Here is a 12,773-nt window from a genome sequence, read left to right as displayed (position 1 = left end):
TCTTAAATGTCTTTAAATTCAAAATCAAAATTTCAAGGCCTTAAAAGTCTTAAATTCGCTGAAGTATTGAGTTCTAGGTCTTAAATAATTTTAAACGGGTCTTAATTTTCCTACGTCCATGTAACGCTACCTCTATTGCTCATTGAAATGCTCCCGCAATAGGGTGACCACCTGTCCCACTTTGCGTTGTACCGCACAGCATTTTCACCCCTTGTCCCGCATGTCGCATATTGAGAAAATGTCCCGCATTTTCACCAGTCTGTTGATTTTTAATGATCATATTGAGAAAACATGCATGCGTTCTTTTGCCTTTTTAAGAAAGCATTTTATTTATTATTTTTGCGGCATCGTTTTTCACCTATATTTAACAGCGCTTCGTCAGAAATAACATCCCGCCTTACACAAATACAAAAGCCGTCTTTTAAACCATATCCAATGGTTGAAAAGAAAGGAGTAAACACGGTCACTAGTAGGTTGTGACGGCTGTCAATCAAAATGTGGAGCGGTGATTCGTTCCATGTGTTCCCTGTCAGAAAACGAATGGATAGCTCTGTATATAAATGAATGAATGAATGAATGAATATATATATATATATATATATATATATATATATATATATACAGTGCCCTCCACAATTATTGGCACCCCTGTTTAAGATGTGGTCGTGGACTTCAAAAAATTCTCCTTATTTTTTAAACAACATAGAACCCAAATGCAAAAAAAGAGAAAAAGTACAAGTTACATTAACTACATTACTTTGGTGGTAAAAAAAATCACACATTTAGAAAAAAAAAAAACAATTGAAATCATGTGTCCCACAATTATTGGCACCCCTAACAATTCCTCTGAAAAATTTAATTGATTTTTTTTTAAATATATTTTTCTGTAGTTGCTAAAGTTGGTCAGGGTATCTAGGAACTTTTAATTAGTAATTCATGACTTCCTGTTTCCCTGGGGTATAAAAATTACGTGACACAGAGGCCTAATTCTCTTACTCATTTGTCAACATGGCAAAGACAAGAGAACACACCATTCAAGTAAGGCAGATGTGTGTCGACCTTCATAAGTCAGGCAATGGCTACAAGAAAATAGCCACTCGCCTTAACTACAGTCTACAGTCTCTAGATCTACAGTCAGAGGAATCATTAAGAAGTTTAAAACAACTGGAACAGTGACAAACAAGGCTGGAAGAGGTCCCAAGTTTATATTGCCACAACGCACAATGAGGAGGATGGTAAGAGAAGTAAAAAAATGTCCTAAGCTCACTGTCACAGAATTGCATCAAAGAGTGGCATCTTGGGGTCACAAAGTCTCCAAAACAACCATCAGACACTCTCTACATGCCAACAAGCTGTTTGGGAGGCATGCAAGAAAAAAGCCTTTTCTCACTAACACTCACAAACGTAAACGTCTGGAGTTTGCTAAGCGGTACTGGGACTTCAACTGGGATCGTGTGCTTTGGTCAGATGAGACTAAGATTGAGCTTTTTGGCAACAAACACTCTAAGTGGGTCTGGCCTAAAACAAAAGATGAGTATGCCGAAAAGCACCTCATGCCCACCGTGAAGTATGGTGGAGGATCTGTGATGCTGTGGGCCTGTTTCTCTTCCAAAGGCCCTGGGAACCTTGTTAGGGTGCATGGCATTATGAACGCTTTGCACTACCAGGACATTTTAAATAAAAACCTGATGGCCTCTGCCAGAAAGCTGAAGATGGGTTGTCATTGGGTCTTTCAGCAGGATAATGATCCAAAACATGTGGCAAAATCTACACAAAAATGGTTCAGCAGTCACAAACTCAAAGTCCTCCCATGGCCATCTCAGTCCCCAGACCTCAACCCAATTGAAAACCTGTGGGGCGAGCTAAAGAGGAGAGTGCATAAGAGAGGACCCAGGACACTGGATGATCTAGAAAGATTGTGCAAAGAAGAATGGTCAAAGATCCCTCTCTCTGTGTTCTCCAATCTTGTGAAATGTTATAGGAGGAGATTAAGTGCTGTCTTGTTGGCAAAAGGGGGTTGTACAAAGAATTAACATCAGGGGTGCCAATAATTGTGGGACACATGATTTCAAGTTTTAGTTTTTTTCTAAATGTGTGATTTTTTTTTACCACCAAAGTAATGTAATAAAATGAAAGGTTGGATTTTTGTCTTTTTTTGCATTTGGGTTCTATGTTGTTTAAAAAAAAGGAGAATTTTTAGAAGTCCACGACCACATCTTAAACAGGGGTGCCAATAATTGTGGAGGGCACTGTATATATATATATATATATATATATATATATATATATATATATATATATATATATAAATAAAAACTACAACCCCCCTCCAAAATTATATATATATATATATATATATATATATATATATATATATATATATATATATATATATATATATATATATATATATATATATATATATATATATATATATATATATATATATATAAGATTAACTAATTTAATGTCGTTTTATTTGTTTCATTATTTATTTAGTTGGATTTTAGTTGCACTTGGTCAGAACTGTTTCAAAAGTAGTTATCTGCATGATGCCTGCTGCCTTTGGGCTCAGTGATGTTGAATTTAAGATTATACAACAGTTTTAGGTTATGTTTTAGTGTTGGTAACATGTCCCACATTGTCCCACACAAACTTAGTACAGGGTATCTGCAGGTTTCACCAAGTCAAATTTAAGACTTTTTAAGACCTTTTTAAGACCATTGTGAATTAAATTTAAGACCTATATAACGCAATTAAAAAAACGTACAAAAGGAAATGCAGAATCACAAAATGACTTGCAAAGCAAATTAATTTATTAAAATTGAACAAAGTATTAGTAAACTTGCACTTCCTCATAGCTCAATCCCACCAGGATTAATATACAAACACACTACCGGTTAAAAGTTTGACAACGGTAAGACTTTTTAATGTTTTTACAGAAGTCTCTTCTGCTCACCAATGCTGCATTTATGTTATTAAAAATACAAAAAATCTGTAATATTGTGACAGTTCTGTTGTAACTGTTCTCTATGTGAATATATAGTAAAGTGTCATTTATTCATGTGATCAAAGCTGAATTTATCATCATTACTCCAGTCTTCAGTGTCACATGACCCTTCACAAATCATTCTCATATGAGGATTTGATGATCAACAAACATTTATGATTAGTACCAGTGTTGAAAACAGTTGTGTAAAAAATTTTTTTTTTAGGATTCTTTGATGAATAGAAAGTTCTAAAGAACAGCATTTATCTGAAATAGAAAGTAAAAAAAAGTTTTTTTTGAAGGATTATGTGACTCTAAAGTCTGGAGTAATGATGCTGAAAATTCAGCTTTGAATCACAGAAATAAATTGCATATTCAAATATAAAAAAAGTTAATAAATGCAGCCTTGGTGAGCAGAAGAGACTTCTTTAAATACCATTCTCAAACTTTTGACCGGTAGAGTGAGAGTTTGAGTGTGAGAGTGTGTGTGTCTGCATGTATGCATGCATGCATGCATGTATGTGTACTATATATATTTTATTAATAATTTTTTTTAGATCAAAATTACTGATTTTGTGGTGATGGTCATTTTCAGAAATGTGCAAGTTTTTTTTTCTTCCCATAATTAGGATGCCACATTTACCATATCATTATGTCAGATGCACAATAGTCACACATGGCAATAAAACAAACAAAATGCATGAATCTTGTTTGACAATAGGACATTTAAGTACAACTTAAATATACAGATACAAACAGTGCTTTAGTTTAGTAGGCTACTGTTTGTTTTTCCCCGTTGTTGTTGTTTAATTAATATTAACTACAAAGACAGTGGGTTGCTTTCACTTTAAGACCTTCAGTAATGCGCCTAGATTCGGTAACGTACACTCGCGCGAGCGCTGACAGGCGGCAAACGCTAGCACAGAATCCGGTGCCAGTCTGACATCTGTCCGTGTGTCAGTAGCGAATCAGTTCGGGGTTTACATCGCTTTTTTAGTGCTATCGGGAATATCAATTTTATTTGGTCATTATGCGAGATGGCAGGTAAGAAAGATTCGCCTTCGCTTTCACGATCGCGTGAACTGGAAGAACTGGAGAACTGAAGCTGAAGAATAAAATCAGTTTGATGTGTCTGTGGTACAATCTAAAGAGCCTCGCGCCAATAACATGAAAGCTGATTGGCTGCAATATAAGATGCATGCTGGTCTCATTTGTAGTTGTAAAACAGCGAACTATAGTTGGACTAGCGAAAGAACGAACTACAACACACACACACACACACTCTAAAACGCTGCGGGAGCATTTCAATGAGCAAGAGGTAGCGTTACATGGACGTAGGAAAATTAAGACCCGTTTAAAATTATTTAAGACCTAGAACTCAATACTTCAGCGAATTTAAGGCTTTTTAAGGCCTAAAATTTTGATTTTGAAATTTAAAGACATTTAAGACTTTTTAAGATCCCGCGGGTACCCTGTAGTAATCGTCCCACATTTGGTTTGTTTGATGGTGGTCATCCTATCCCGCAATGTTTTAGAGAGAGTGTGTGTGTGTGTGTTGTTAGTTCGTTTTTTCGCTAGTGAGAGACCAACATGCATCTTATATAGCAGCCAATCAGCTTTCATGTTATTAGCGCGGGTTTCTTTCAGATTGTACCACAGACGCATCAAACGGATTTTATTCTTCAGCTCCAGTTCTCCAGTTCTTCCAGTTTACGCGATCGTGAAAGCAAAGGCGAATCTTTCTCACCTGCCATCTCGTATAATGACCAAATAAAAGTTTGATATGCCCGATAGCACTAAAGAGTTTAAAAAGCGATGGAAACCCCGAACTCATTCGCTACTGACACACGGACTGATGTCAGGCTGGCCGCGGATTCTGCATGCATTTGCTGCCTGTCAGCGCTCGCGCGAGTGTACCGAATCGAGGCAAATTCATAGAAATCCATATCTATGGGCTCATTACTGTAGCAATCCAATATAGCCTAGCCTATACCCACCCCTGCCTGTGTCGTTAGTATTAATCAAACAACAACAACGGGGAAAAACAAACAGTAGCCTACCTAAACTTAAAGCACTGTTTGTATCTGTATATTTAAGTTGTATTTATTTGTCCTATTGTCAAACAAGATTCATGCATTTTGTTTGTTTTATTGCCATGTGTGACTATTGTGCATCTAACATAATGATATGGTAAATGTGGCATCCTAATTATGAAAAAAAAAAGAAACATGCACATTTCTGAAAATGACCACCACAAAATCAGTAATTTTGATCTCACAAAAAAATGTATATACATACACACACACACTACCGGTCAAAAGTTTGAGAACGGTTCGATTTTTAAAAAAAATGTTTTTTAAATAAGTCTCTCCTGCTCACAGAGGCTTTTTTTTATTTAATTTTTATTTTTACAATTTAAAATAACTATTTTATATTTCAATATATATCTTAAAATATAATTTATTTCTGTGATTCAAAGCTGAATTTTCAGCATCATTGCTCCAGACTTTAGAGTCACATAATCCTTCAGAAATCTTTTTTTTTTTTACTTTTTTTTTATCCATCAAAGAATCCAAAAAAAATGTTTTACACAACTGTGTTCAACACTGATAATAATCATAAATGTTTGTTGATCATCAGATCCTCATATGAGAATGATTAGTGATTTAGTGAAGGATCATGTGACACTGAAGACTGGAGTAATGATGATAAATTCAGCTTTGATCACAGGAATAAATGACACTTTACTATATATTCACATAGAAAATAGTCACAACAGAACTGTCACAATATTACAGCTTTTTGTATTTTTAATAACATAAATGCAGCATTGGTGAGCAGAATGTAAAAACATTAAAAAATCTTACCGTTCTCAGACTTTTGACCGGTAGTGTGTTTGTATATTAATCCTGGTGGGATTGAGCTATGAGGAAGTGCAAGATTACTAATACTTTTTTCAATTTGAATAAATTAATTTTGCAAGTAATTTTGTGATTCTGCATTTCCTTTTGTACATTTTGTTTTAATTGCGTGATATAGGTCTTAAATTTAATTCATAATGGTCTTGAAAAGGTCTTAAAAAGTCTTAAATTTGACTTGGTGAAACCTGCAGATACCCTGATTATGCTGAAATAACATTATTAATAATAATAAATATTTAAGAATATTTGATTGAATGCTGAATGTTGTGCTTGTTCAATTTAATAAAATTGAAGCATAATTAGGATAATTAAAATAATTGATCAAATAAATGTATGTATATAGCTCCCCTGATCTAGTACCCCCTCAGCACCTGCATTAAACTGGCGCCCTTGATTGCATAAATGCCAATATTATTGCAGAACATATTTCACTTTTCTTTTTGCAAATATGTGTTAATTTGCATTTCTGTTGTAGCTAATCTTCGTTTGATTTTGTTTGTTGTACACTGCAGATCGATCAAACGGTGTTCGTGTAGGCTGTGAATTAAGACTTGCTTTGTGAAGTCTTCATGTTATTTATGAGAGGCAGTATTGCCATTTCTTTTACACAACGGTCTACAGTTTCACACACTTTCACGTGTTTCTTCCATCTGCCGACGGTGTTGCCATTTCTCATTTCACCCGTTTTTGTGCGTACGCCTGGGTCAGAGCTTGCGTGAAGGACCGCACATTTTCCCGTCAAGTTTGCTTTTTATAAATACCAATTATTGCGTAGAGAGCAGCGTACGCCTTCTTTTGTGCATACGCAACGTTTATAAATGAGGCCCCTGGACATCTTGTTCAGATACATGGCATCATGGATTCGATCAACTACCAACAGATAAAAAATCTAAACCTGACAACCTCTTATAGAAATCTTACAAAGGGCCATGTTTGGGTCTTCCAACAGGACAGTGATCCAAAAACAAACATCAAAATCAAAACAAAAATGGGTCACTGAGCACAAAACCAAGCATCTGCAATGGCCACCCCAGTCCCTGACCTGAACCCTATAGATGATGAGTGAATTATGAATTATGAATGGTTTGCAAAAATGGGAACTGCTGAGTGAATGCGCGTTATGTACTCGCCAAGTGCGCGCCATTAAAATAGTCTGAATTATGCGCCACTGACTTTAAACAATATTTTTCCGGGTCTGTGGAGGAATTGTTTTGTGAAACTGCAGAATATCACCAGGGAACATTAGTGCAGGAACATACTCCTCTTCTCGCTGAACCGCCCCGTGAGCGCAAGTTCATTCCCTAATTTACCGACGTGCGTCTGTGGAGGGAGAAGTCTCTGCGTCGGGTGGACAATAGGAATATACATGCGTCAGTGTACTTAGTCAATTGCGCTGGGTGCAAGATAGGGCCCTAAAGCCCAATTTATACTTCTGCGCGAACTTACGCCGTAGCTACGTCGTAGGCTTTTTGGAGCGCGCGTACCCTTCGGCGTACCCTGACTTACACCTCTCCAAAAATGTAACAACGCGTCAACTCTGCGCGAACGCAAGCGCTGTGTTTGGTCTGCTAGAACCGCTCCCTCTGGTTTCACATGCTCCCTCTGCATGTGTAATTGCGCGTCAACGTGAACAACGACGCAGATATATAAATGAAAACCAACGCGTTGCCTACTGCGTAGAGGCTCCGGCGTAGGTGCGATGCAGAAGTATAAATCAGCCTTAAGACTGCTGAAAGTTTCTTTTCCAAGCATCATTTTATTATATCCATGTAGGACTGTCCTCGACTAAAGATTTTTCTAGTTGCGTTGCATCACATTTAATGCTTCTCTGCATACACTCTGTTTGAGCCGCTTATAATTTGCATTTGGGAATGCAACGTGCACCAACCATCCGTAATAAGAATTATTAATAATTAAATCTGTTGTCAACAAAAAGAAATGTCTGCGGTTCCCTTTCAGTCGGTCACTACGACGTACGTCGGTAATACCGACGAATTGGGATCACTTCAGAGAGCCCCTATCAGCTTCGAGAACTTAAGAACAGGCCAATGAACAATTGGCGTGTGAGATTTGCATCTCGCGCTCCACCCCGCGCCGCGGGTATAAACAGGAAGCGAGAGCATCGCACTGACGTCATTCACTTCGAAGCCGAACCGGCGTTTGAAGAGTACGGACTGCTTTCCTGATTATTCAGCAAAGAGAGACGGAAAGAACAGAGAGAAGAGGATCGTGTGCTGGTGTGACGGCGCTTTCCAGCGGGACCGCGAACTCAAGCTGCAAGAAGGAACAAACTGCTGTTATCACAGCAATCTGTTGGTATCGGTGGGCGTTCCATTCTTTGAGTGCAAACACAGGCTGCACTATCCCCTGTGTGTTGCCGCGGTTTCCCTGGGTGCTTCAGCACTCTCTTAAAAGAGCGTTTCCTCACAAAAAGAGCAACACGGGTGTGACACTGCGTCTTTTTCAAGATGTCATTCCACCCGTGCGTTTCTGGATGCGGTCGTTCCCTCTCGCCCGCTGACGGCCACACTCACTGCATCACGTGCCTGGGCTTACAGCATGCTGAGGCAGCGTTTGTGAATAGCTCGTGTTCTCACTGCGGGAACATGACTATTGCGGTGCTTAGGTCAAGACTCACCTACCTCCGGGAAGGCGGAGTCCCCCTCCCCATACCTCGATCTAGAGCTATCCCTAACCAGGATAGACCTACTTCGACGGATGACCGGGGTGATCTGAGGATTACGTTCAGGACAAACCCGCCTAGTGTCCCTACGCAGGTCCCTGAACCCTCTCAAGCACCGCTGCCGGTGGCGCCACCGGAAGAGATCGCTGGTCCCGCCCACGGGCGCCCAGTCATCTCTTTCGGAGTGCCCGCGGACGAGCAGATGTCGATCGCAGCATCGGAGGGGGAGTTCCAGTCCTCGGAGGATGAGGATTCAGCTGTACTGCCTCCCTCTGGGAGAGTGGCAACGGCTGAGTCGGACCCTGAGTTGACGGCTATGCTTTCCCGGGCCGCCGAAAAGGTCGGGCTTGTGTGGAACCCTCCACCACGTCCCAAACCTTCTAGGTTAGATGATTTGTTTCTGGGGGGGGGGTCGCGCTGGTTCTCAGCGTCCCGCCCCAGTGCCATTCTTCCCGGAGGTGCATGAGGAGCTTTCCAGGTCGTGGACGACACCCTTCAGTGCCAGAAACAGACCTGGAGGCTCCTCCCTCCTCACTACCCTTGACGGTGGACGGGCCAAGGGTTACGAGAGGATCCCGCCAGTCGAACACGCCGTCGCGATGTAGCTGCGTCCGGCGACCGCCTCCGAGTGGCGTGGCGATCCTCGTCTCCCGTCCAAAGCTTGTAGGCTTTCGTCCAGTCTGACTGCGAAGGCCTACAGGTCCTGCGGACAGGCCGTGTCTGCCTTGCATGCCATGGCGTTGCTCCAGGTGCACCAGGCCCAGGCACTCATGGACATGCACGAGGGTAGGTCTGACCCAGAGCTCCTCCGGGAGCTCCTGGCGGCGACGGACCTCGGCCTCCGGGCGACGAAAGTTACCGCCCGTTCCGTGGGTCAGGCGATGTCCACCTTAGTGGTCCAGGAACGGCATCTCTGGCTCAACCTGGCCGACATGAGGGAGACTGACAAGAACTGGTTCCTGGACTCCCCCATATCGTCGGCCGGGTTGTTCGGCGATGCGGTCGAGAATTTCGCCCAGCAATTCTCGGCCGCCCAGAAGCAGACGGAGGCCATCAAACATATCCTGTCCGTTTTCCATAGGGATCCCAATTCGTCGGTATTACCGACGTACGTCGTAGTGACCGACTGAAAGGGAACGTCTCGGTTACGTATGGTAACCCTCGTTCCCTGAAGGAGGGAACGGAGACGTACGTCCCGTCGCCACAGTTCCTTCCATCACTGCCTGGCCGGTCTGGTTCGGCTCCTCAGTGAAAAACGTCAGTGCGATGCTCTCGCTTCCTGTTTATACCCGCGGCGCGGGGCGGAGCGCGAGATGCAAATCTTGCACGCCAATTGTTCATTGGCCTGTTCTTAAGTTCTCGAAGCTGATAGGGGCTCTCTGAAGTGATCCCAATTTGTCGGTATTACCGACGTACGTCTCCGTTCCCTCCTTCAGGGAACGAGGGTTACCATATGTAACCGAGACGTTTTCTGCCAAAATAAAAGCTCAGTGGTTTAACTTTTGAAAGCAAGACAACCATAAATGTTAGTACTGTAATTTTACTGTTCTGTAAACTTAAAAACATTTTTTTATTATAATAATTGTTTATCAGAATCAATCCAAATATTATTGTAACATTATTATTATGAATGCATTTATAAATACTCATTTTTCATTTACAGTGTATATTATTGCAATAGTAAGATTTCTTTATTAAATTAATTAAAATAATAATAATTACAGGGGATAGGGTTAGCCATTCATTATTTCCTCTTTTTTTGGCATTAGATGATCACATCCCTGGCTCACTTAAAGGAACGTGCCACCGTTTTTAAAAATAAAACCTCCTGTCGTTCTATTTTCAAAGCACTCTCCTCTTCTGAAAGTTCATAGAGGTATGGTTCTGGATCTTGACTGTCTGAGAAGTCACCCTCTTTGTCTCTCACAAAATCAGCCATGTTCATCGCCATTCACTATGTCTACTGTAGGAAAAATAGTCAGCTAATATTCACACCGGTATGTTGACGGAAGTTGTGGGATTTCATGTGTTGCTGCGTGATATCTCTGCGCCCAAGTAGCAGTGCTTCGCCTGTGCTTCCCCCTAATATAGTCCCAAGTCAATATCTATCTATGAAATCGGCTAGTCTTAATCTGCATCGCTATTTGTACTCACAAGAAGTGAGTACAAATAGTGTACTCTATTTGTGAGTTTTTTTGGCTAACTTTTACTGTCTTTGGATTAAAACGTGACATTTATGCTATCTGTGTTGGTGTGTTTTTACATTAGAGTGTGCATGTCTTTTGTAAAGCAGAATACATGCAGTGTTGTAAATTTTAACCGGTTGGTGGAAAAGTATTCTAAAATGTAATTTAAAAAAAAAAACTAAATAGTTTGTCATATGGAATTATGGTATTATTATGGCCCACATATTGAAAAATACAATTTGCAATTCCTTTTTGAAATGATACTGGGAAAAACTTTCATACAGTGGTCAATCAGAGGTGTTTAATCTGTTAATAATTGCAATTAAAAATATTAAAGGAAATAATTTACATGAATATATTTTTCATTATCTACAGCTCTAGCTTCCAGGTTGTATTGCTGCTAACATTATTTAAATGAATCTTTTATTGCAGGTGCAGTCAGGCAGAATCCCCTAACTGGAAAAGCCTCAAATAAAGATATTGAATTTAACATCATTAAATGGTTGCACCTGGTTGGAGACCGAGAGGGGGAGAGGAGGGAGCGATTGAAGAAATGCGAGGCCCAACAACACATTGCCGACCCTTTACCTTCAAGTTTTCTTTAACTTTCTCAATTTCTCTTTAAAGTTCTCTTTACCAAGTTACTGTGATTTATTTTTATTTCTCTCATTAGTTGAACATTAGTTGACTAGTTGAACATAACATTGATACACGCTTAAAAAAACATGAATTTTGGTGTAAAAAATTTAAGACTAAGACTCTTTGAATGTTATTTATATATATTAATATTTATTCTTAAAAAATGTTTTCAACTGAATTCTACTTAAATTATTAAGTACAACTGAATGCTACTGTAATTATTCAATTCAACTGTGTTGCTGTAATTATAGTTATTTGTATGAAATGTTTTGAACTGAATGCTACTGTAATGATTAAATAAAACCTTCTATCTGTAATTATTTAAACACTTGTCAAAAGTAAATTGTTTTGAGCACATTCGTTGTTGTGGAGTGTTTAATTTACCTTTGAGTTAATAAGACTTTTACATACTGCCAGCTGCATGTGGGCCACATAGATTTTAACAGAACTCAACCATACTAAAATTGCATGCAAGGTTCACACATGGGCCACATTAAATTTTATTATTTGGCTCATGCTTGGCGGAGTTATGGCACTCCTTTGGTTCAGTTCTGGCAAAGAAGATAAGGGCCATATATGGGCCGGCAAACACAATCTTATCTGGGCCACAGCTCAGCTGTTTATCTGGGCCAAATCTGTGCCAAAGGAAATTTGCTGACTGGGTAGTAATGTCTATTCATAACCGTTTCATTTTTTTTTAAACCATACAATCGTAAATCTAACTTTTACACGCACATGTTTTTGTTCGATCTTGCGCCTCACAATGTAAACACACTGGCCTGATATAGCCTACGGAAAAGTTTGTGTGGATGAGGTGAATAACGCCTTTACTGCTTTCCTTTAACTCTCCTTCTCTATGAGCTGAAGATATGACAGCTGCTTTCGACGCCCCTGATTATCCATTAGATCACACTTACCGTCAGCGATCACCAGTAATACTGACATCAAAACACAGATCGGTAGATGCATCTTCAAATGTGCGAAATCAAACCAAATGTGGACACTCAACCACCTGCTCATTATAACTGTCGCAGAGATATATCACTGCTAACGGACGCTGCTGTTTGAGGAATGCGGCAGACTAAACACTTCTTTTCACTTTTTTACTTTCACTTTTAAATTGCCGCAGTGGCGAGTCGAGGCGGAGGGTTATTATAGGGAAGTCATATGATATCACAGTCACATCACACTGCAACGGATCAATCCGAGAGAAAATAGTCTAATCATTATGCGTGTCCAGGGCTGAAAAGATTTAGCTACTGGGGGGACTCTAGGTGGGAATTGTATAATTATTTAGGCCTATCATTTTCTTTTATACTTTCAATGATTTTTCAGATGTACTTAAACATAACATA

General features: G+C 39.8%; 1 protein-coding gene across 1 annotated transcript in view; it reads right to left on the bottom strand.

The window, feature by feature from the left end:
• LOC307124447 (uncharacterized protein) overlaps positions 1–12,556 on the bottom strand; it is a 270,885-nt gene extending 258,329 nt beyond the window's left edge. The window contains exon 1 of the mRNA XM_079813650.1: positions 12,336–12,556. Within this exon, the coding sequence (XP_079669776.1) occupies positions 12,336–12,438 (103 nt within the window). The 5' untranslated portion in view covers positions 12,439–12,556. The remainder of the gene's footprint in view (positions 1–12,335) is intronic.
• Between the last annotated feature and the right edge of the window lie 217 nt (positions 12,557–12,773).

This window comes from Gobio gobio (assembly GCF_949357685.1).
Source record: "Gobio gobio genome assembly, chromosome: 1".
NCBI lineage: Eukaryota > Metazoa > Chordata > Actinopteri > Cypriniformes > Gobionidae > Gobio > Gobio gobio.
Note: the sequence above shows the minus strand (reverse complement) of the source record. Positions and strands in the feature narration are given on the sequence as shown.